This window comes from Thermobia domestica, chromosome 5, assembly GCF_964235325.1.
Source record: "Thermobia domestica chromosome 5, izTheDome1.hap1.1, whole genome shotgun sequence".
In the NCBI taxonomy this organism is placed as follows: Eukaryota; Metazoa; Arthropoda; class Insecta; order Zygentoma; family Lepismatidae; genus Thermobia; species Thermobia domestica.
Window position 1 is genome coordinate 290,398,245 of NC_137458.1, and position 26,585 is coordinate 290,424,829.

The 26,585-nt window shown below is 37.6% G+C and overlaps 1 protein-coding gene across 1 annotated transcript in view; it reads right to left on the bottom strand.

Annotated features, from left to right (window-relative positions):
- Positions 1–26,585, bottom strand: part of LOC145685589 (uncharacterized) — a 108,004-nt gene that overhangs the window by 63,848 nt on the left and 17,571 nt on the right. Inside the window, exons 3-4 of the mRNA XM_081757976.1 lie at positions 16,835–16,934; positions 4,588–4,739 (exon numbers count right to left, since the gene is read on the bottom strand). Coding sequence (XP_081614102.1) covers positions 4,588–4,739; positions 16,835–16,934 — 252 coding nt within the window. The remainder of the gene's footprint in view (positions 1–4,587; positions 4,740–16,834; positions 16,935–26,585) is intronic.

Sequence of the window (26,585 nt, forward strand, 5' to 3'; positions counted from 1 at the left end):
CCTGACAGATAATACATGTAGGGGAGAGTTCCCGAAGTTGAATCGGTTCCTAAATTGGACCGCTGTATATTTTGAACGATAGGGATATTTCAAATGTAAGAATTAGCTACACTGGCTGCAGTGCGGGAAAACAATTCTTTGTTAATAGTTTCTAGCCTTCTTCACATAGTGGAGCTGACAACGGAGAACGTGCATGTTGTTTTTATCTTTTTGTGCTGTGCGTCAAGTGAAGCTGCAACATTAGTAGATACATTTCGAAGTTTTAAGTTATACAGACGTCAAATGTGTTGTTTTAGCTAGAGCATGATGTATGTGCTTAATTATTTCAATTAATAGTCAATTTGAAAACAAGTCTTTCAATTGCTACCTAGCAGTTGCTTAGTTTGAACTAGCGCGTGTTGCCTGTATTGGACCGGTCCGTTCCATGCAACCATCCAATAATAATTTCGCGAAGATTCTGTTAATATTATGAAATATGTAGTATTACCGTAGGTGACTGCAAATAAAGTGAAGACGTGCTTTCCGCTTATTTCAGCTCAAAAATGATTCAAAGGGGACAAAATGGGGAATGGACTGAAGGGGAATTACAAATGGCCATTGCTGCTTATCGTAATGAGGATTATGGTTTAAATGCAGCAGAGTATATGGAGTTCCCAAAGCAACGATTAAGCTGCACGTAATGTCCACGTTTCCGCCCCATACAGTACAACACTCCACACGAAGCATTTTATGAGTCTTTTTCTCAACTCTTTATTCAAGGTCCCAGAAAACAGACTTTTCTTCCTCCTAAAGACTTCTTTCGCCATTCCTATCCTTGCTTTTATTTCACGTTCGCATTTCATGTCATTACTAAGAATATTACCCAGGTATCGAAAACTATTCACTTGTTCTATTTTCTCCCCTCCTACTTTTATATTTGACACAGACCCCTTCGTTCCAATCACCATGGCTTTTGTCTTTCTAACACTTATTTTCATCCCATATTCTTCACAGCCTTGCTTCCATGCAACCAACAATGCCATCACGATTTTCACGGTATCAACTCATGCGCTATGACTTTTCACAAGATAATGCACGAGCGCAAGGTGGAGTTGCAACTGGCATCAATAATAAATTATCTTACCGATAGCATCAGACTCTGCTTCTCTACCGACTTCCTGAACATCTTACAGCAACTATCTATCTACCTAACATAGCAATTACGATAGCAACAATATATGTACGTCCCGGACACGTGATACCACTCGAGTATTTCACACATTTGTTTCAAATATACAAGCATCTTCTGATACTGGCAGACATCAATATCCATAGCCGTTCCGAGAGGGGAAAAGACTCAGTTTACAGACCATATAGCACTTTCCTTACATGGTCACATATATCCCCTTCCGAAGCACATCAGACCAAGTAGCGAAACTACACCGGATGTTGTTCTTTCTACCACTTCACTCATAGATAGATGTCATATCGAAGTCTTGGATTGCATAGGTAGCGACCATTTATCGGTGAAAATCATGGTCAACGATGTACGTAAAAATGATTCTCCGAAAGCAGCCGAACGCACCATATATTTATATGACAAAACTAACTGGCATAAATATCGTTCGGATATTGACGCTGCATTAGAAACTGTACTACCACCGGATACAGAGGAGAGTCTAGACACAACCATAACCACAATCACGCAGGTCATTGCTACTACCGCACATGACAACATTCCCACTTATCACGGTAAAACTTATCAGCCTGTTTTGCCTCCGCAATATTTGCACTTAGTAAGAAAATCTCGGCATTATTATAGACAATATGAGTGCACTCATAATCCTGAATATCTAACACAGGCACGTAGATGGCAAAGAACTGTGCACAATTATATTGTCGCCCATAAACGCTTGACGTGGCACAAAACATGCAGTCAGTTGAATGAAGAAACTCATCCCACACGATATTGGAAAAAGTTTCATCAGTTGATCGGACAGCAAACAACAAGATATCCACTGTTCCGAAACAACGATCCTTTGCATTCAGATCAGGATAAAGCCGACGCATTTGCCTCTCACTTACAAACTGTGTTCACTCCGCCCGTCGGTCAACATGACGATAGTCCCAGATTCTCAGAAAATACCATCGCTCAACTATTACAACCATCAACTACTCACACCTTAGATAAGAATCAACCGTTAACATTTTCTATCACCCATGACGAAATACAGACGAGTATCAAAGAAAAACGCAACACAGCGCCTGGTTTTGATAAAATATCCTACCGACTTATCAAATAATGCTCAGGAAAGTTTTTTATTCTTCTCGCAGCTATTTATACTTTTATTCTCCGTACGGGATATTACCCAGTTGAATGGAAAGTCTCTAAAGTTTGTATGTTTCTAAAACCGAACAAGCCACGACATTCTGTCAGTTCGTATAGGCCAATACAACTGACTGCGACACTGGGGAAAGTATTGGAAAAAATTCTTGTAAAACGCTTCCATCAATATCTGCATGATCGTCAACTCCTTCCAATTTTCCAGACCAGTTTTCGACCATCATACAGTATTAATGACCAGTTACTTTGACGACCACTCTCGTTAACCAGTATAACAGATCGCTGCCATCTTGTTTAATTTTAATCGATCTAGAGAAAGCATTCGATCGAATTTGGCATTATGGTCTATTTTACAAATTGCTTAAATTTGGACTACCACTTATATGTTAGAGTAATTTTCTCATTCATACTCAATCGAATCACATATGTATGTATCAACAATACCATCTCCCATCCCATCTTTCCATACACAGGAGTGCCTCAAGGGTTCAGCTTGTCTCCTCTTCTATAAATTTTGTACGCATCAGACGTACCAGTACCTGCTCCTCCAACTTATTTATTCCAATATGCTGATGATACTGCTTTCCTAACTCTTGAAGAACTATACAACACATTAATAGAAGCTTACAACACACAGTTAATCAATATCTTGCGTGGTGTACGAAATGGAAACTTACTGTAAATGAGGAGAAAACTCAAACACTTGTCATCATACCACCTAAATGCCGCAGTAAAGTTCACCGCAACCCTAATCTGCTTGATATCACTGTTGGAACACACCGATTAGAACCGACTAACTCAGTGACGTATTTAGGAATAACATACGATAACAAATTACAAGGGACTGCTCATTTCCAGAAACTTGTGCTTAAAGCAAAAAACAGGCTACAATTGCTTCGCAGGTTCGTAGGACAGCATTGGGGGCTAAATTCAAGATTGCTTATTAACACGTATAAAGCGTTCATGCGTAGCATACTTACATTCGGCCATATTGCTTGGTCCCCAGCACAATCTAGATTCTACAATAGGCTCGAAATTATGGAGCGCCATGCAGTGCGCTTAGCATACCGCATCAAATTACCATATCCTAACCGAGAACTATACAATCGAATAGACTTTCCACCACTTGTAGAACATATCTCACTCTTACGTAAACGATACATAGCCAAATGCCTAGAATCTCATAAAGATATTTTTCTGGACACAATATTCATAGACTCAGAGCAGGATTCCACTTTCAAATATTGCCATACACCGTTAAGTATCTTGATCACACTTCACGTAAACAACCTTCCTATGGATCACTTTCATCGCAGATTCTTTCAACGTCAAATCATTCATCAAGTCATCCCTCATCTTTTTCCATAGCTGCACAGTTCTTCCTCAACAATAATCTGGGCTCCCCATGTCTACATCAGTCTTGAGCCGCCCCAAGACAGAAGCCTAACATGCATTCGTTAATATTAACCATTTCATTGTGTTGTGGCGTATAATGCACTTTCATCTCATCAATCATGCTAATATATTTATAAGAATTGCAATTATCCTATCTTATATATCGTTTCAGTTTATCTCTTCATTATTTTTCTCGCCTCTTCCTTGTTCATAACTTTCTCATGTTATATCTTTCGCAATGCTCAGTGTCTTAGTGTTTATTATATGTGTTCATGCATATTGTTCTATTTAAGCACTTTTGGTAGTACTTGTTCTATTTTGCACGTATAGTTTTCTTTATATCACATTGTACAACTAATGTTATTTATGTTTGCACTTATTTACAGCACATCACATGCCGAGCAAGAGTGCGTAACCCTCTAGTGGCAGTTTCATATGAAAATAATTGATGATTAATACCAATGGAATGAATTATGCCCTACAAATAAATAAATACTACACCATCAAAAAATAAATCCTATAAGAAAACCCATTCCTGGTTCAACCTAAAATCCTCCTCTCAAAAAAAAAAAAAAAAAAAAAAAAACTTGGTGCTGAATGTACACACAAGTATCACGCTAAAGTGGTAGTCATTTTGTGTTGTTTCAACATCTCTCTCTCTCTTTTTTTTTTTTTTTTTAACAGTGTAAGTAGCTTCGGGAAAGCACGACTTCAGTCAGTTGCTTGGGCTCCACACAGGGGAGATTGTGACAAATTATATAGCCCTCCTATATATGAAATCAACATAAAGAATTATATGTAGTAGGCCCTACTTGAATTTTAACGTAATGGGAGAGATCTGGAAGTCATTGAGTATAAACGTGGCTTACCGGTGGAACATTCTGAACAGCCGCTGATCCAGATGACAATGATGAGGACGACGATGAAGAAGAATATTCATAGCGTGTTCTTTTCATACGATTTCTGTTGTATTTTGTTTTTGTACTGCTATTCATATAGTCGTTTCCGTAGCTTCCGTTATCTGTAATACAAAGAAACAATATTTTTGTTAATTGGGTCAGAATACTTAAGGAGGATCACCACCCGGAAGTCAGTACATATTTTAACTGATTCCCTTAACTACTGCGCAATGAAACGTTACACATTATAAATATTGTACTATAAGATAAAGTTATGTTTAAGCTACAACACAAGACACTAATTCATTTGGTTGTGTCTTCCGATATCGAAAAAGGTAACAAATAAAAAAAAAAATATTTGATTCATTTTACAATGAGCACACAAGATGGCACTTGCTGTTAGATCTTACTAGAAGTGCTCAATTTTACGAAATGTTTATTTGAATGTGTAAAGTACTTTAAAGTAACGATCTTATTACGAAATAGATGTACTGTCTGACCGTTTTTCGTGTTATGATTCACATTTTATTTAATTATTAATTTACATTTAAGGAAATAGATTTTGAGAAGAAATTTGCGCAGAACGCCATAATGCGTTGTTGCTAAATTTGTACGTTTAATTCCTGGATTCTAATGTTGCAGTTTGAGAAGCGGGACTTAGCTGTGAATTACGGTAAGGGTCGAAAACTAATTTCTCCAGTAAGTATCCAAGCAGTATTCCATGATTACTTTCTTTATTATCTGGCACCAGTAAACACTCGACACTACGTGGCAACACCGCACTATTCAAGCAGTGTTTAGCATAGCACCGATAACAGCTAGTGATCCACCTTAAAGATTCAGATCTTGGCGTTGTGAGAAACAGAAAATATGAACTATCTTATTTCAAATCTTTTTTTTTCTCCTATGCCAGCGAAAAGCCAGCAGCCATTAGAAGGTTGCGCCTTCTGTGCGGGAAGAGATTATGCAAAGAATTCATTGGAGTTCAGTTATAATTTGATGGGCTATGAGATGTTCGTAAAGTAGGAGCAGGATGTTCTATTTTATTTTCATTAAATGGGAGTTAATCATCATTTTATTCAGATTCTATTTTATTTGATCATTGTAAAAAAAAAAAAAAAAGAGAGAGAGAGAGAAAATTAGGAGAAGTAAATGAAAAGAGGAACATGAAGTGCACTGTCACAACACAACACATACGTGATAGTGTAACAGATGAATGTTATGTTCTATCCAACTCCGGACGTGATGAAGACAAATGGTGCCCTGGTAAGACATGAGGTTCTTATTGTGCAGAGAACAGGGTGCGAATTGGCGGGGGGATGCCAGGGATTTCCCCCCTGATAAAAACCTTTCCCCCCTGGAGAAGAAAAATTTTATCCCTGGCGGGGATAACTTTTCCCCTCTCTGGAGTATTTTTAAATGGACATGAAGATGGCTTCAAGATGGAACAGAAGATGTGGAAAAGGCATAATTTCGTAAAGATCTTGAGTAGGACTAGGAAGTTTTATTCTGTAGGCTATTCGTATGGCATGTCGTTCTAGGATTTTCAGTTTTTCATAATGACGCTGGAGTGCGGCTATCCACGCAGTGAATCCGTAGGTCAGGACTGGTCGTAAGAATACTTTGTAGGTGTTAAGAACGGTATTAGCTCGTGGTCCCCAAGTAGTACCCGTGAGGCGTTTGAGGAGGTTAATCCTGTTATATGCTTTCTGTATTACATTCTGAAGGTGAGAGCGCCAAGTGAGGTGGTGGTCAAAAATAATTCCCAGATACGTTTCATGTTTAGCTGGATGAACCCGCATGTTATCTACTTGGATATTCAGAAGTGAAGGATTTCGATATACCCGTGATTGCGTTTTGGCGGGAGAAAGACTATTGCTTGTGTTTTATCTGGGTTGAGTTTCAGACGCCACTTCGTACACCAGGTGAGAAAAGTTTGAATTGCTGCATTAATTTCAGTACTTATGCGATGAATAGTCCGGCCTAATGTAAGAAATGCAGTCGTCTGCATACTGAAAAATATGTGTATTTGGCGGCAATGGTGGCATATCTGCTACATATAGAAGATACAGCAAAGGTGATAAGGTAGACCCTTGTGGTATTCCAGAGAGAATAAATATCGGGTGCGAGAGAGTGTCATTAAGAGCGACATAAGCAATACGGTTGTGAAGAAAATTATAGATAAACCTGATATATGATATGAGAAGTGTCAGACGGATAAGTTTATACGAGGGTCACTACGAAAGTTTTGAGATGTGAAATAACTTACATACTTAAAATCACTTTAACATTTACATTTTCTCAAATTATTCACCATTACACTGTACACACATTTGCATCCTCGAAAACCACTTTTGGAAGCAGTGTTGCCAGTCTTTTTCTTCAAGTGTTGAAAGTTCATTCTCGTAAGCCACTACAGCTTCTTCAGCGCTGCAAAATATCTTCCCACGTATGGGATCTTTGATCCTGGGGAACAGAAAAAATCACATGGGGCCAGGTGAGGGCTATACGGCGGATGAGTCATAAGTTTGACCTCCGTAGATTCTAAAACCTGAATTTTGTTGTTGGCCGTGTGTGCGGACGCGTTGTCATGATGAAGCAGAATCTCACGCAATCCAGTTCTTGGACGCCGTTAGCGAAGCTTCTGGAACACTTTGTTGGACAAACAGTGGTGTACCACTGAACAGTCCTCTGTTCTTCAAGTGGAACAGTTGCAACATGGCAAGATTTGGAGGAGAAAGTTGCGACCATCTTCTTCCCTACACTTCGCGGTCGCTTCACTTTCGGGTGGATTATCGTCTGGAACTGTAGACTGGCTTTTTTTCGGGTTAAATTGATAGATCCAAGTCTCATCACCAGCAACAATGTCAGAGACGCGTCGAGAATTGCCTCCATCAAATCTTACAAGCATTTCTTCACACCATTCTACACCCATGCGCTTCTGCTGTTCAGTCAAAGTGTGAGGCACCCAACGAGATGAAATCTTCCTGAGCCGAAGATGATCATGAAGAATTTTTGTTACTGCTGGCGATCCAATATTCACTGTAGATTCAATGTCCTTGAAAGTTGTTTGAGGATTTTCTCGAATCATTTGTTCCACAGCGACAATGTTTTCATCTCACACAGCTGTTGCCGGACGTCCAGCTCTCTTTTCATCTTTAAGCGATGTCCGGCCCCTTCTGAATTCACCAAACCACCGAAAAATTGTAGCACGGCAAGGAGCAAGGTCCACAACTGCCCCCTGCAAACGGTCAAGGCTTCGTGTCTCGTTCAAACCACTTTTGAAATCGTAAAGGATTATTGCCCGAAAATGTTCCCTTTCGAGCTCCATTCTAGACAGCCGAATACTGCTCACATCAACAAACAAGTGAAGGCGATACGGCCACGCCGATAAGCGAAGCGAGTTGAAACTTGCTTCACTTCTTCGCTCTGGGTACCACTACCGAACGCAATTCAATTGTTGGAATTCAAATACTGTGCCACAACACTGCGTATCTCAAAACTTTCGTAGTGACCCTCGTATATGAGAGCTGCATGCCATACCTTATTGAATGTCTTTTGCAGGTCGAAGAGCACTAGACAAGATGGAAATTGTGTATTAAACTGATAGGTAACAATATTAGACAGACGAAGTAACTGATCATTGATACTAAAACCGGCGCGGAAAGCAGCCTGATGCAGAGGGATTATATATTTCAAATTTTGTCTAGATTGCTTTTCTAGATATCATCATTACCTATACTTAGAGGCAATAATGAATGGAGATGACGTAATTGTCGAGAAAAGGCATTGTTATATATATTACCTATAGAATCCCGTTAAATACGTTACTCTTAAAACAAATCTAAATCCAATCTAGATCACATTAGCAGATAACAAAATGAATTTGTCACGAAATATCATTGAACATCAAAGTGCCATCTAGAGTTCTATTTGATAAGTAGCCATTGTCAAAAACAGACAGTCCACTATTTACATAATTAGATTGTTCCAAGGCTCTTTGGACACAGAATTTTACGTAACTAAACATTGTTCAGCATAAGCTCTAAACTCCGATAAACAAAATATTTGTATCCTTCCGCTTGTCACAAATACGATTGGCTAGTGATGTATCACTCCCACTCCCCACGGGGAGGAGCAAATTGTGCACATGCATTTTGACAATACTGTCTCGTGTTGTCCAGATACTTACAGCAGCAGCAGAAAAGAAAGAAAAGAAACTCGAAAGATTAAAAAAACAAAAAAAAAGTATTTGAATTTAGCTCGTAAACAATTGTTGCTTAGTGAGTAAAGGTTTGCCTTGTTGGTGTTGCACCACAACACTCGCGGAACGGGGATTCATACCAGTCATCTTTCAGACTTTAAAAGCAGAACACCCGTCCACAGTTGAGTTGGCGCCATAATTACTGCGCATGCGTAGTGTTTATTTCTATTGTTTCATTAGCCACACTCGATTGCAGTATTATTAGATAATCCGTATTATATTTTTGTCATTTATAATAATATAGCAGTTTTATGTGAAGCTTCATAGTAAAAGTAATAATGCAAGCACATGAACTATTTTACGGAGGAGTACAAGCGTCGGTAGGACAACAGCAAATCAGCGAGATTTAGTTTCACGTGGCTTTGTTTATCGCAGTTTAGAGCTTACGCCGAACAATGTATAGATTTTTTTAACGTAAGATTGGTCGCAAGCTGTATAATTAAAAACAAATAGGGCCTACTGTTTAATAATAATGTAATACGAAAGCTCAATTACATAATATGCTTTGTAATACGGTACATAACCTCATATTCTTAGAACACCGATAGTAAACAAAAACCACTAATTAATTACAGTTAAACAATACTTAAATGCTAATTACCAGGATTATCAATGTCCAACTTCAAATATTGCATCGGCAATGTCGCATTGCAGCAAATGCAGCATTTACTTATAGAACATTTCTTACGTAAATATTTAATCTACCTAACTCGAAGACTGTCATGGAAACATGGTTGCTCAGTGGTAGATTCTTACCTCTGGTGCATAGAGTCCCTGGTTCGATCCAGGCCTGTAGCCAGCCCAAAAATGTAGGGGGGGCCGGCTGAAGTTAGGGGGGCCCGATGCAACCATATTATAGTTCATCACCATATTATAGTTCAATTGCCAGTCTGCCGTGACAATTTTAGGGGGGCCAGCCAAAATTTAGGGGGAGCCTAGACCCCCTGGGTACGGGCCTGGTTCGATCCCCGGCAGAATAAATTTGTGATGGACAACATGGTGTCTGTAGGTTTTCTCGGAGTACTCCCGTTTCCTTCTACATTCTCGTTCCACGAATTCTTCCATCATCACTCACTTGCCTTAATTACCCGTCTCCCTTAGCCTAAAAGACATAATCGCGGGACGTTAAACTGAAAGATCTTTCAAAATTTAAAGGCTGTCGATATACTTAAACACCGGCTAAGAATAGGATAAGAAAGGGATGATTTAAAAAGTCTGATACGAATGTCCAACTGAAAATAATCTAAATCTTGAAAATCCAACTGATCCGAAAAGGGTAGAGGCAGCGTAAGAACTCTCTATTAATGACGTAATTTCACCAAAAACTTCCAGTATCATGTGTAGTGACGGGCAGTGGCAAGGGCGCCCATCAGGGGAGGCAAGGTGGGGCGCTCGCCCCCTCCTAGAGGAAATTGTAGTTGGGAATATCGAAAACCCAATATAATTTTTACATTAGTAACAGCAAAATTTGAAACTATATTTGAAACGTCGCTTATACTTGCCTCCCCTTGGAAACCACATCATGGGCGCCCTTGGGTAGTGGGAATATTCCCGGTGGGAAGGAAAATTAAAAAATGGGAATATTCCCGGGTTTTTTCCCCTGGTATATAAATTCCCGGGATAGAATTTATTTCCATTTCTTTACTTTATTTTCCAAATTACAAGAACTACATGACTAATTACTTTATTTTTATTCATTATCATTTACTTCTAGGTTTTAATTAATTTAGAGGTTAATCTTTGAATTTCCATTTCCATTTGCACTACAAACTAGCAAAGTACTAATTTACAAATCATGAAAAGGAACCAGTTTGCAATGTAGAAATTATGTAGAAATAGAGATGACGTACTATCAATACACCCCGAACCAAGGATTTTAGAAAATAGAGGATCTGCCCTTACAACAAAATCTTGAAGCCATACGTCACAGTTTCGCCACCCCTACTCTGCCCACTCTGTCCAATAAGATCGCAATGTTTTGAGCCAGCAATCAAGGCGGAAACGAAACTAGCCAATCAGACGATGGCGGAAACGAGAGTAGCCAATCACACTTGTTGATGTTCGTTTTTTTTTTTTTTTTTTTGGCTTCATTAATTTAATAAGATGACGATACATATACGAAGATCCTCTATTTTATAACATCCTTGCCCCGAACCACCGTTAGTAACAGACGTCTCTGACTCGAATTTCTGAATAGGTACTAGGAGTTTCTTACATGTGAATTAACGCATGAAATTTTGAGAAATGTGTAGGAAGAAAGGTCGTGTGTGGCAATATTACGTGCAAAATTATAAAGTTAAGTTAGTATCTTGCAATTATTTTCGACATAAATATGTATGCGCAATGTTGACAAAACGGTAAGATGTGTGTTTTCTGGCAGTTACTCAGTCTATTTTTTTTTATAACATTTAAAAATTTAATATGTTTATATCATGTTTAGAATAGTAGTAGTAGGGTCATGTTTAGAATATCCACTAATACATAAATTTGAACTGTTTAGCGGTGTAAAAGTACACGGACTTCCTATACCAAAATTTTTTTTTTCGACGTAGGCCTATTTACTCCCATAAAACATACTGTAAGTAAATATACATTTATGCGTACTCTCTAAGTATAATAAAATATTAATAAAATACCATAATACCGTTCAGAATATACATTTTAAAGAATCATCTGGAGACGACATTAATAAATATACTGTGATAAGAAAACGCATTTAACCTTGAAATCATAATATAGTAATATAATGCAATTTTCCGCAATTTTCTTTGTATTTTTTCATAAATTCCCGGAATATTCTAATTTTTGGGAATCTTCCCAAAATATATCTTCCCGGGAATTTGCCCATCACTAATCATGTGTCCGGTGGATTCCGATAAAATATAGGTATACTACTTATGGTACTTACATGTTGTGGTTCATGTTGACACGTATATATATATATAATGAAAGACATGCAGCTAACTGTAATTTGGGCCTGTTTCCGAAACAAGTGACACAAATCAACAAGTACACAGATCAGCTAGGAAAACGTATTATAAGCAAATGAATGTGAATTACGTACAATTATGCTTACTTAATAAAATGAATTGTATAATTGTTCAATAAAGAATTGTGTATCACCCTATGACTTCTTTATTAAGCAACTATACTGTTTAGAGTCGAAACTGCATATGTTGGAACTTTGTCCCTTCATTTTTGCCGGAAGTGACGAAATTATTAGACTCATACGTAAGTAACCAACTCTCATATTCGTGCAGAACAATCTCTTATTTCTCCACGGTCCATGAAGCACCTCGTCTAATTTTTTTTACTAAATATATACCACATTGAGTTGAGACCTGTCTTCTGTTTCAAGCGCTGCTATCGGCTGAAGGTATATATATTTCGCCCTCCCTTTCGCTAAGGTTCTCTCGCTTAGCAACAGCCCAACCCTTATTGGCTCAACGCGTGAGTGTGTCGAGGGTGTGAGCTTTAGTTCGCATTTTTGCCACGGCTCAAGACATTTTGGCAGCACTATAACATGCTTCCCTCTCTCCTAAAAAACAAAACTACTTTTATTGAACATACTCAATGTATGTTGCCTCTGATATTCCACTCTCTGGTCCAGTATTGACTAAAATATGTTTTTGCATAGTTTTATACTTTAAAAAAAAAAAAAGAAAAATCAAAGCTGTCAACTGATTGAAATGTTTAAAGTAATTATTAGGAATACAACCTTCCCCTTAAATTTTAATGGTCCATTTATCCATAGGCTGTTTTAGATAGTTTCGTGCTGAAGCGTAAAACTCCCGATGAAAATGATCTGGTGGGAACTGGAAACAGTCAAATACTGTTAATTATATTCCGATAAAACAAAAACAAAAAAAAAAAAAGAAAGAAAAGAAAGAAAGAAAAGAAAAAAGAAAGCGAAAACGAAAAGTAACTGCTGTTCTTCTAAAATATTCACAGGCTAGGCCTATAAATAAGTATGTTGTTTTGTGAACATCCACATTTGACAAAAGACATATATCACAATAGAGAAGGAACTTTTTTTTTTAAAATGAACAATGTAAAACGTGTGTATTGATAATTCCATTAGGGGGAACGGTGGTTCAATGGTACAGCGCTTCCCTCTGGTACGTGGAATCCCTGGTTCGATCCCGGGCCAAATAAGTTTATGGTGGACAACATCGTTTCCGTGGGTTTTCTCCGGATAATCCCGTTTCTTCTCACTTTCTCATTCCACCAATTCTTCCATTATTCACTTGCCTTAATTATCCGTTTCCCTTAGCCTAAAAGACATAGACGTGGAACGTTAAACTGAAAGATCCATTAAAATATAAAGGCAGCAGCTATACTTCAACACCGGCTAAGAATAGGATAAGAAAGGGGTGATATAGTCACCTTATCACTAGGGATGGCCATAAAGTTCCGGTTCTCGGAGATTCGCTTTTCAGAACCGGTTCTGGAACCGGTTCTGGACCTGGATCCGAAAACCCGGTTCCAGACCTGGATCCGAAAACCCAGTTTCAGAACCGGATCTTAGGAACCGGTTCCAGATCTGGATCTGAAAACCCGGTTCCAGAACCGGATCTTAGGAAGCGGTTCCAGACCTGGATCCGAAAGCCCCCAAAGACCCGTAAAGGAGGCACAAAGTTTACCTTCAAAACACTGCAAAGAGGACCATGCGCTTGTGCCCTCCCCGCCCAGACCCGCTTGTGCCCCCAGAAAAAAAATGGTCCACCAGTGAATGTTTAGCCAAATGAATTGGCCAGTTTGCCTGTTTAGCCAATGAGTTTGCTAGTTACCCAGTTTATTTAGCCAAATGAGACAAGTGGCCGCCTCTTTGGCGCCTCCCTGTTGGTTCTACCATTTCATCTAGCACACTGTTCACAGCCTGCCAGCAGCTCGGGTTTAGCGTAGGGATGGTCACAAAGTTTCGGTTGCAGAGGAACCGGTTACGCGAGTAACCGGTTCTTAGAGATCCGGTTTTCAAAACCGCTTCCAGACCTGGATCCCGAATCCCGGTTCAGAACCGGATCTTGGGAACCGGTTCCAGACCTGGATTCGAAGAACCGGTTCCTGCCGGTTTCGGAACCGGATCTTCTAGAATCGGATCCGTTCAGACCCGAAAACCGGTTCGACCAGGAACCGGTTCTGGCCATCCCTACTTATCACGCGTCATAACCGGATTAAATGAATGAATAAATAAATATAAATGAGTGGCGGCTCTGGAGTTCCACAAAAAGGAAGTCACGTTGACAATGGTGATGAAACTACAGTAGTTTTGCAATTTTCCTACCGTTCAGCAAAATCATCCGCTGACTTTGGGGCCTCCAGTGATGTTTTACTTTCAAGATATTTGTCTTACATTCAAAATTATTTAAATAAGCTTTACATACTTTGTTCAGCACAAAGAGTTCCAGTTGTTCAAGAAATGAAAGACAATTCATATTGCCAATGATATTTAACGTGCAGTGTTTCAAAAAGGTATTCGTACAGTCCCAGGTTTCGTATAATTTTAATGATACTATTCATATCAAGGATGTAACGTGGATGATAAAATTGCATGTATTAGTGTATCCATCTATGGTTATATTAAAGAACTGACTTTCAAATAGAAGCTATATTCTCTCTGTAACAAAAAAAAAAAAAAAAAGAAAAAAAAAAGAAAGAAAGAAAGAAAAGAAAGAAACAAAATAAGTCTACAATTGTACGTGGAAAAAGTATTAGTACAGCTGAGATATTCAAGAAAATAATAGTAATAATAACATCACCTTTCAATTGATTAATACTTTGTAGGGCTCCTTTTAGCAGCTATAATTGCCTGAAGTCTTCTGTAAATGGGAATGACTACGTTCGCTGTATTTTTAGGTGAAATATTGTCCAGTGCTTTCAATAAAACATGTTAAAGAATTGCTTTGTTAGAAATAACACTGTATCTTACTTTTTGGTCAAAAACTTCCCGTAAATGTTCTATGAGATTGATGTCTGGTCACAACGTGTATGTGTGAACTTAATGTATTCAAATTCAAGTATCATTTGTGGTATGTGTTCGGTCCTTATCGTGGAAAAACACGAAGCCATTTTGGGACCCATTTTTGCAGTTCTTTGCCAAAGATTGCTATTTAAAATATTGATATAGTTCCTTTGGTTCATCCAGTGGCGTATTTACGATTTTGTTTCGGGGGGCTTTGCTAACTTTCGGGAAGGGTCTTTGCCTGAAAATGTGAAAATTCTGCAAGATACTTCATATACTTTACTATAGTAAGTAAGATTTCGGGGGGGCTTAAGCCCGGAAGTCCCCCTAAATACGCCACTGGGTTCATCGTTACTTTTACAAAATATAAATTCCTGACACCAACAGCACTAATTGACCACCAAACAAACATAAATCCTCCAGCATGTTTCACTATGGGAGTACGATTTTTGTGATAGATGTCTTTTCTCTTCATTCTGCGCATAATTTATTCTTCCATTTGACCCAAACAAGTTGTACTAACACTCGTCGATGAAAACAACTTTGTTTCAAATGTCGAAGGGCTTCTTTATGCCCTTCAAGGCGAATTCTAGGCGCTTCTTGCGATTACTGTTAATCCTCCAAATTTTCTTTCTTGAGATCAGTGGCGGATCCACAGGGGACGATCGGGGCGATCGCCGCCCCCCAGAAGAGGAAATTTTTCTTTTATTTTATATGTAAATAAAACCCATCCCAGAGTTTGGAGCTTTTAAAAGTAACTCTAAGTAGCAGTATTACAACCGACCGCCCCCCCCCCTCCCAGAAGTCCGTCCTGGATTCGTCCCTGCGTGAGATACGGCAATTATAACATGTTTTCAACTCATTCCTCACTGTAGCCAATGATACCTTTACTCGTCGTCTCTGTAGCTCATTTGCAAACTGAGAGACGCTTATCTTTGGACTAATTTTGATAGTATGCACTATTATATTCTTGTATCTATTTGATAGTACTTCTGGGAGACCACTTCTACGTTAGTTTTAATTGACTTCGTAACAGTGAACCTATCTAATATCAACTGCACCATTAAGGGAAGTCGTTCCATTTTTAGATATACAGTACCTATTTCAGACACTGATTTAGTCTGTGAATCCTCATAATAATTTTTCTTTCATCCTGCGTTGTTTCTTTTCCTTTGTGCCCCATCTTACCTTTTTCTAAATGCTTGTGCTGAACGAAGACAGAGAAACAAGTTGATACTTCTGTCAGCAACCTTCTCGAGCATCAATGCATGACTAATCATACTAAGACAATCTCATATTATTTTATATGAGATACCGTTATCATGACTCACTCATCTGCTTTCTATTTCCAGCCATTTAGAAAATCGGCATTTATTTTCGCGTTTCTAAATGGCTGCAACTGGAAAACCACTAGGTGACTCGTGATAACGGTACCTCATGCACAATAATATTATCTAGGGCGATCTTGTTCCACATGTTGATTAACTTTTATCTATTTGAAGATATCGCATAATTATTGTAAAATTAGCGGTATTTTAATTTCGCAGTGATAAGGCCCTTTCTCTTAACCTCGAAACATAATCGTGCTACTTTAAAAAAATAAATACTGATCTGTGATCACTAAGCAAAACATAAAAGGGGAAAGAAAACGAAAATAATACAGAATTATTTAGTTTTCCTGATTCTTGATTGATTTTGAGTTTTACGTCCCGTTCAGCAGCGAGGCTATATGAGACGTGGACCTACTGATTAACGTGGAATCCGAACCACATGAGCTCCCGCCGGGAGTCGAACCCGGGTCTCCCTGATTCTTCTTCTTTTTATTCGTCAGATTAGGAATCACGTAGCGGGCCGGATAGAATCTTTTAGGGGGCCGTAGTTTGCCCTAAATAAAAAGAAAAAACTAAGTTTAGGCACCGTAACGCTTCAGGAACTTGTGACCTTGGTTTATCAGAATAGAAGTGACTATATTCATAACATGTAACACTTACCTAAATCATAGAGGTCAGAATTTGATGAATTTCTCATACATTGCCGTACAACATCTTCTAAACTTTCATGCGAACTGCTTCCTTGACGACATTTCAGTGCCTGCAACAAAGGAAATTATTGTTATTCTTATTTTAAATTCCACTGTTAAAAGTATTTCAGATAAGCTTGTTGCCCACAAGACGTGAAGTACATTTTTAAATTCAGGACGCAGTGGCGGATCTGGCCCGGGAAATCGTAGTTTTCATAAATTAACACTCTGAATTGGCAACTTTGTTGATGTTTCAGTGCATCAAAAGGTGTGTTAAGGCTCTGTCCACATTACGCAATTCCTGAAAATAATGAAAAACAAACTTTGAAATTATCATGATAAAACGTTTACTTACATGCACCCGGCAATACTGCTACTATCAGAAACGAGTTACCAGCTTTACAGCGGATGCTGGGAGTGTCTCCTGTTTTGATTCAAACACTGGTTCACACATTTCACCAGATTGGCAGCAACTTTACGATTAGACGTGTTAATGTTCTTAATGGCACTGCGAATATTCGTTTCCAGGTCTTGAATAGGTCGAGAATTGTTCTTGTATACCTCTTGCTTTAAATAGCCCCATAGAAATGAATAGCAGGGTTGCCGGGTGCATGTAAGTAAACGTTTTATCATGATAATTTCAAAGTTTGTTTTTCATTATTTTCAGGAATTGCATAATGTAGACAGATTCTTAGCACACCTTTTGATGCACTGAAACATCAGTAGGATTGCCAATTCAGTGTTAATTTATGAAAACTACGATTTCCCTAGTTCCCCCCTTACAAAGACCTCATCCGATTAGTTATCGGTGGAAATGAAAAATTCTTTTTTCAGCTCCATAGTTTCCAAGCTACTCCAACTAAACAAACTGAAAATTAACGACAGAACATCCATAAATATGAGTTATGAGTCAATTTACGTTTTGATAATAAAAAAAATGATTTACACCTTCGGTTACATCTGGCAACACTGTGTGGTTCCTAGTATACTTCAATCGTTGCTTCCTAGTTTAAAAATATATGCATGAACAAGGCTTCATTTTGGTATAACCATTATTTGCGTATCACTTCAGGTTCAAAAGTTCTACTATCTCAAACTCCGGGCTGCATTGTATATTGGGCACTCTGTATAATGTTATGAAGTGGATGGTATTATTATTACTGTTACTACTACTAATAATAATCTTATCACTGTCTCTGTGTGCTAAATATTTAACAAAATATCAATGTTAATTGATATAGAAAGTTCAAGCTAGCACAAGAAATTTATTTATGGTACAGAATTCTTACCTACACCATTGGTTCTACAATCTACGTTTGTACAAAGCCCCGCAAATCGACAGAATGAATAGACCCTATGAATAGGCACGACCAAGGAACAGCGGATGAAAAACCGTGCGCCGGAGCTAAGATATGAGGTATATCAAAAGTATGGCCCCAACTCATTGTGAATTCTCCCCAGGCAAAGTTTTCTATAGGAAAATGTGAGTGAGTGCTTGCTTGTGAGAACATCATTTATTTTTGTAAAGAAGATACAAGCAGGTTTTAGTAAAAATTCGTAGTTCAGGATATGAGTTATATTCAGTGGTGATATTCTAATTTTTTAACATCTGGTTCTCTCTCTCTCTCTCTCTCCACACACACATACACACACACACACACACACACATATATATATATATATATATATATATATATATATATATATATATATATATATATATATATACATGTGAAATAGGAGATATAGTAGATAGCTAGCTAGGTGTAATTCTTACGAAAAAAAAAATACAAGGTACACAAAATCCAATTTTTTACTGGATACCACAAGTGACAGGTATTATAAGGGGCTGGCTTTAAGAGCCTGCCTTACTAAAAATAATACGAAATTTACCATTTTTCTTTTGCTTGATTATATTCATCAGTAAAAGGAGATAATGAAATGCAAGTGACCACAATCATAGATAATGCTATTCTACAACAGAAAATATGAACCTGAAGAATGTTCAGTGTTGCAATCCATAGAAATTACAGTGTTGCCAGAAAAACAATTTCCCTAAAATCTAAGTTAAGACAAAGAGTAGAGGAATGAACTCAACTGCATTTGATTACGTATCATGTTGTTTTAGTTTCTTGTGAACTACTTTGTAATTAACATTATTATTTAGTTTTAATAACTGCATGTTAAAACTATTTTGTTTATTACAAACTAAATACAACTATTATTTAAAAAGTAGTTCACAGGGAACCAAAACAGTATGACACGTGACCAAATGCAGTTGAGTTTGTTCCTCTACTCGCTGCCTTAACTTAGATTTTAGGGAAATTGTTTTTCTGGCAACACTGTAATTTCTATGGATGGCAACACTGAACATTCTTCAGGTTCATATTTTCAGTTGTAGAATAGCATTATCTAGGATTGTGGTGGCTTGCATTTGATTATCTCCTTTCACTGATGAATAAACAAGCAGAAGAAAAATGGTATATTTTGTATTATTTTTAGTAAGGCAGGCTCTTAATGCGAGGCTGAGGAATTCAGAGTTGATTGACAGGTGCCCCACCCCGTCACCAAGAAACGGTCACTCGACGGTCCTGGGCAGGGTTGCCAGTGCGTTGTCAAAATATTCAGCTAATACTCACTTAATTCAAAAAGTTTATGCAATTATGCAATCCCTATCGAAGATTCCTGTATACGTGGACACACGCAAATTAGGCTGTGATAACAAATGCTTCAGTTTTTTCTCCCTCGCTTCTTCGTCGCACTGCACTATGGCCTTCCTTATTACTTCTCTAGCTTCGCTGTGTATAGTTTGCCCTCTCTTACGCTGTGAAGCCATTGTCAAATGAATAATAAGCAACAAAACCGCAACCACCACAGCACAACAAATAACCAACTCACACTAACTCTTCAGAATGACATTCATGTGACATTTTTTTAACCCTGGCAACGCTGACATATAGAAGGAGGGTACGGGAGTATTGCAAGAGTCAGGCAGAAAAATTGTTGAAAATCCCCCCCCCTTTACCTCAGCCCCCGCTGGTAAACAAGCTAGCTCCCTATAATAGTAACCTACACAGCAACCGAATACAAGGTGGTGTGACCAAATTATGTAGCACTGGGGATATGTTGGAGACGAATTGCCCAAGATAGACGGTTGTCAAAAAGTATTGAAAAGACCTTCAGCCAGCAATGAATCGACAATTGTTGACAAGGGAATATATGTGTTTCAAATATAAAGAACCCTCAAAATTATACTCACGTGAACGCACATCTCATTCTTGATATGTGAGGATTTGAGATTAAGAAATAAATGCTTATATCTTTTTCTGAGATAAAGAATTTCTGAAAATACAGTTAAAATTTACCGTTTCCCCACCCCGCCATTAATCTTCTGATATGTAGAGAGTAAAGCAAGGTTCTCTAAATAGGTTAATTTTTTTCTGGCTGCGAAAACTTTGTATTCAACAACCTCTCCCAGCTAAGTGTATGTAAGTGTGAGAGTTTATGACATAATATAACAAACGGTTCTGCGAACTCGAAATATTTTAACAACCGGCTCTAGTGAACCGGCTGAATAGCACCACTGTATATATCCACCACTTTGAACCTGAGACAGATTTGAAAACAGTAGAAAACACATCTCATATCCACTCCCAAAGTACTCATTTAAGAGTGTTCTGGGTAAGTTGATGGGAGGAGTTTCATAGAACTCTGAGGGTATTCTTATGGTAGACTCTAGCAGCGATACGTGACTGTGAAAAAAAAGTGAGATAGCCATGGAAAACTGCCTAAACTTGTTATGATGGAGCTTGTTGAGATGTTGTAAGACAACATAAAGTTCATAGGTGTAGCAACAAACTGCAAAGAAATAAAATGACGATTCATCCAGCAAAGTACCCTCAAATCATTTTTCTGTTTCCTAGCTTAATTATAATAATAATAGTGAACTATGTTTACGTTCTAATAGTGATAAAGGAGTTATTAGGGCTGATAATGATTTTCTGAACACTACAATTCCGTGATAAAGGAGTTATTAGGGCTGATAATGATTTTCTGAACACTACAATTCCGTGATAAAGGAGTTATTAGGGCTGATAATGATTTTCTGAACACTACAATTCCGTGATAAAGGAGTTATTAGGGCTGATAATGATTTTCTGAACACTACAATTCCGTGATAAAGGAGTTATTAGGGCTGATAATGATTTTCTGAACACTACAATTCCGTGATAAAGGAGTTATTAGGGCTGATAATGATTTTCTGAACACTACAATTCCGTGATAAAGGAGTTATTAGGGCTGATAATGATTTTCTGAACACTACAATTCCGGACTTATTTTGGGGATTACGAAAAATCTTATTGATTGATGTAAGAACTGATTTGCACTAAATAGGAGTGATATTGGATTATACATGTAGGTAAAGAAAAGCTTTTACGCCTGTGCGACTTCTTGTTTTTGGATAGATAAGAAAGTTGTCAATCACTCCCGTGTAAAACACATGCTGGAAAACTGTACGGCACAAATAACCGAAAAGTTACAAAATATAAAAGAATAATGTTAAGGTACTTGAGTTCAAAACAAAGAAATGCTACGATATTATAAAAGTAATCCAACCTAATTTTATTTACACCATCTTTTGTGTTTGTTAAAATTTATTATTTTGCAAAAGGTTTTTTTTAAAAAAATATGTTATAAAGTTTATTCACATTAATTCTGATTCCTGGTTATTGTTATGAAAGAAGCTACTGCAAGCTAGTATATTACATCAAAATAACTTACATAATAAGACTTAAATAAGTGTCACTTAATCAGTATTTTAATTTCAAAAGTGTATCGCAGCAAATGTTTGAAATATTGTAAAATCATTGTACTCATTCTTTCCAGTAATTTCTTAGACTGGCAGAATTTAAAATATCTGGAATTCTGTGTACTGAAAATATTTTTGGTTCTTTGGTCAGCAGAATGTTCTTCCTCAACTGAGGTTCCAGGCGCGTGCTGATACCATTGCTGTCTGGAAACTTCTCTGAAATCTGCAAACTCACGTTTTTCGGTCATATGAAATGATTCCTTCAAAATCGAGTAAGAGAGGAAGGGGAGACGCGGAATGAGTCGTTAAGCGCGCCGCTGAAGAAAAGCTCGGAGTAACTTCAGAGTACAGATAGATTGTTAAACGAGTCACGTCTAAGAAGTATTACGCGATCGCAATATACGACTTGTAAATTAACATTACAATATTCGTCGAGCTTGAATAGTGTTTAAGGGATTTAAGAAGGACTTCTATCATTATGTGCACTAGCCATCAAATTTTGTAATTTCTTGAGGACACTTTATATTGACCGAAGACTGAGGTGTGGATTTGGATCTCCTTGACAGCAAGGAACCAGCAACACAACAGGTGTGACATTTTAATGGCCTAATTCCTTTATTATTATCCCCGCAGATTCCAGATAACTAAATATAACCGATCTAGCTTTCTTGAAACCTCACTAATGTACAAAACCTGTTCCTAATAAAATCAGATTAACATGAACAAGAAGACTTTACTATCTCCCACATCAACTCCAATAATCATTACTCTAATACTGCTTGTAGACGATCCAAGAAAGCTTGAACAAGACTCTTGTTCAAGACCATTTAAGAGTATTTGATGAAAAAGACGTCAGCTCTGACGTCATTTTTGTCTTGAATTCAAAAGTTTCATTCAAGAGATTTCGTTTCGGTTCTGTTCTAAACAACCCAATTTAAGAGCATTCAATAGCCAATCAGCGCCCGAGTTGATTGCAGGTTGTTCAATAAATATATTTTTATTACTCTTTTCCACAATTATCTGATACTGAAAGTATGCATTATAATAAAAATAAAAGCAAATATCGGCACTGGAAGATATTGTTAGTATTATTGTTGATAATATAAACGATTTATGTAGTTACAGTGCTTGCATGCTTATAACTATACAAGAATATCGGGTGTAGACGTTTTGTACTCTTATTAATCTGGGATAATAACAAATAATTACGTACAGATTGATAACACTAGTTAACAAATTTAAACTTTTTGTTTGTTACATGAGAAAAATCACCTGATCTTAAAGGAACTTTTTGCGCTGAATTCGAATATGCACTCGGTTTCTCTTCATCACGTACAGTTTTCCCGTAACAGAGGGATTTTCGGGAAATTCCCTCAAAAATTTCCCTTTTTCAGATATTTTATTCCCCTAGCTCCTGTCCCCTTACATATAGTAACATAGAAATTATACCTAAGTATACCTTGATTTATATTTAATAAACCCTAAAAGTTTCGTAAAAATCGCTTTGTTCTTTCTAGAGAAATAAATATATTTGTATGTATACTGTGTGCACTGTTTATTGCACCTGATAGTAATGCTTTCAGATCTCCTGAGTTGGGGTAAAAACGATTTGCTTTATTACTACAAACACAGACATAAAAATGAATATTTACAATAGTCAACAACACACTTGTATTGCTCTCTGTAAATTAGAAACGTGTATAAAAATAGAATGTACTTCCAACGTATATTTTTTTTAAACGTACAGTATATGTATATCTTAATACATACATATACAATTCTCCAAGTTTTTTCGTTTTGTTCATGAAATGGTTATCAATATTTGTTATCAAATGTAACAGAATGCAAAAGAAAGAAAGAATGGATACCGACTCATTGTTGACAACAATGAACTAATGCAGTCTGAATTTTCCCCTACGGTATCGTTTCCCCCCTCCCCCCGAGCATTTCTTTCTTTCTTTTGTTCTTGACACCTGGTGAGGGAGTTTTGTACATTTTTATATTGACGTGTGGTTTAACAATACTTCACTTTCAAAGTTGTCTTTGCTGCTAAGAGTGCTTTCATGTTTGATCTTAACGGCATTATACCCAACTAAGACCAGAAGTTTAGTTTGTGATCAGTACAATGGCGTCAAGAGGACGGCGTTCGTGTGTTAACTCACCAAATAGGTTTTGTTATGTGTGTGGCCAGTTTGTAGTTAAAGGACAGTGTAGATCCATTACGCCATCGGTGAAACTAGCATATTATATATATTTCGGATGTCGTGTGGGAGATCAGGACAAAACTTGGGCACCCAACATAATTTGTGCGTCGTGCTACGTCACTTTACTTGCATGGGCCAAAGGGAAACGGAGGTTCATGAAATTTGCTGTACCAATGGTGTGGAGAGAACCCACCAACGATCTGGATGATTGTTATTTTTGTCTCACAGTAGTTAAGGGACAATCTAAAAAAAACAAATACACAATAAGTTATCCCAACGTTAAATCCGCAATTAGACCTATTCCGCACGGGGATGAACTTCCACTTCCCGAGCCCCCTACCAACTGGGAAGAGATATGGCCAAAAGACTCTGATGATAATCATGACCTTGATGAACCATCGACATCAACATGTACATCCAAGGATCCAACGTTCATCCCTGACTGTGTTCGCGAGCCACATTTCATCCGGCAATGTGAACTTAATGACCTAGTCCGTGATTTGCACCTGACAAAACAAGAGGCGGAACTTCTGGGATCAAGGCTCCAACAGTGGAACTTATTGGATGCAGAAACGAACATATCAGTGTACAGGAAAAGGGATGTTCAATTTTCAAGCTATTTCTCAATGCAAGATAATGTGTGCGTATGTACGGATATAAATGGGTTGATGGCGGAGCTAGGAATTCCTTACGTTCCAGAAGAATGGAGGTTATTTATCGACGCGTCAAAGGTCAGCCTTAAAGCTGTCCTTTTACATAATGGAAATAAAAAACCTTCTATACCACTTGCGCACTCAGTGAAGATTAAGGAATCCTATGACACCATGTCAACTTTGCTAAATCTTATAAATTACAAGGACCATTGTTGGCAAATATGTTGTGATCTCAAGGTAGTTGGTATTTTATTAGGACTGCAGTGCGGTTACACGAAGTACCAATGTTTTATTATGTTTATGGGATAGCCGAGCTGATGACAAACATTATGAAGTGAAGGAATGGGAACCTAGAGTGAATTACGTACCTGGAGAATGCAACGTCAAATACGCTCCTTTGGTAGATCCTAATAAGATATTACTACCGCCACTTCATATCAAGTTAGGACTTATGAAAAACTTTGTCAAAGCCATGGACACATCTGGTGAAGGTTTCAAGTATTTGCGAGATAAGTTCCCTAACCTGAGTGATGCTAAGATTTCAGCGGGAGTGTTTATTGGTCCCCAAATTAGGAAATTAATGCTTGATGATAGCTTTGACAGCAAGTTAAACAGTGCTGAGCTAGCTGCCTGGACAGCATTTAAGTGTGTGCGCAACTTTCTGGGCAATAACAAAGCTGAGAGTTACACAGAAATCGTACAGGACATGATACAGAAATACAAAGAGTTGGGTTGTAGGATGTCTTTAAAAATCCACTTTTTGCACTCCCACCTCAGCTTCTTTCCTGCTAACCTAGGTGCTCTCAGCGACGAACAGGGGGAAAGATTCCACCAAGATATAATGGCAATGGAGAAAAGGTACCAGGGACGATGGGGTCCTTCAATGATGGGGGACTATTGTTGGGGTCTTGTTAGAGAATGCAACATTTCTTACAAAAGAAGGAAGTAGTGTACGTTTTTGTAACCCAATGGAAGTTTCATATATTGTGATAGTTTTGATTGTCTTTTCATGACCTTTTGGTACATTTGTATTATTGTTTATTGTAAATTGTCACACTTGTAAATTATATTGTATTATATTTTATGTATGTGTTTGTGGTAATAAAGCAAAACGTTTTACCTCAACTTAAGAGATCTGAAAGCATTACTATAAGGTGCAATAAACAGTACACACAGTATGCATACAAACATATTTATTTCACTAGAAAGAATAAAGCGATTATTACGAAACTTGGAGGGTTTGTTAAATATGAATCAAAGTATACTTAGGTATAATTTCTATGTTAGTATATGCAAGGGGACAAGATCTTGGGGTGTAAAATAAACGAAAAAGGAAATTTTTGAGGGATTTTCCCGAAAATCACTCTGTTAGGGAAAATCGTACGTGATGGAGAAAAACCGAGTGCATATTCGAATTCAGCGCAAAAAGTTCCTTTAAGAACAGGTATTTCCTTTTATGTAACAAAACCTTTGTTAACTAGTGTAATATACCTGCACACTGAAGTACCCTGGAAATGAGTATATGCTATGCTATTATGATACATGCAATTATTTTATCATGAAATTTACACGTAGTGTTTTAGAAGTTACTTCTTAAGTTATGAGTTGCGTTCATGCGTACAGATTAATTTTAAGAGGTCTTTACCGTAAGGCAAAAATGCAAATCCAGACTTAAGCTAAGTATACGAAAGTGAAAAAAAAAGAAAGAAAACTAAAATCGAGAATGCTATTGAACTGTGTCAGGGCAGAAGCGTAGAAGAGGGCCCACGCAAGAGTACGTCCGTAAGGAGCAGGCGCGTCATTCACGGAGGTTATAGTGCAAAATACATAAGAATAACAATAATGCATGAATAAGAATAGTTTGTTTCACTATTTGATGTCATATTCACTCATTTGAACTCAACTATAGCCCTTGTAATGATTTGATACTGGTAACATTTAACTTCTCAATATAAAATACTTGTTTCCTACAGTATACAAGCATGTTCCGACAGTGGAAATTATTGTCCCAGACAATCCTCTTTCATATGCACTCACACATTTTAACAGTAAAAT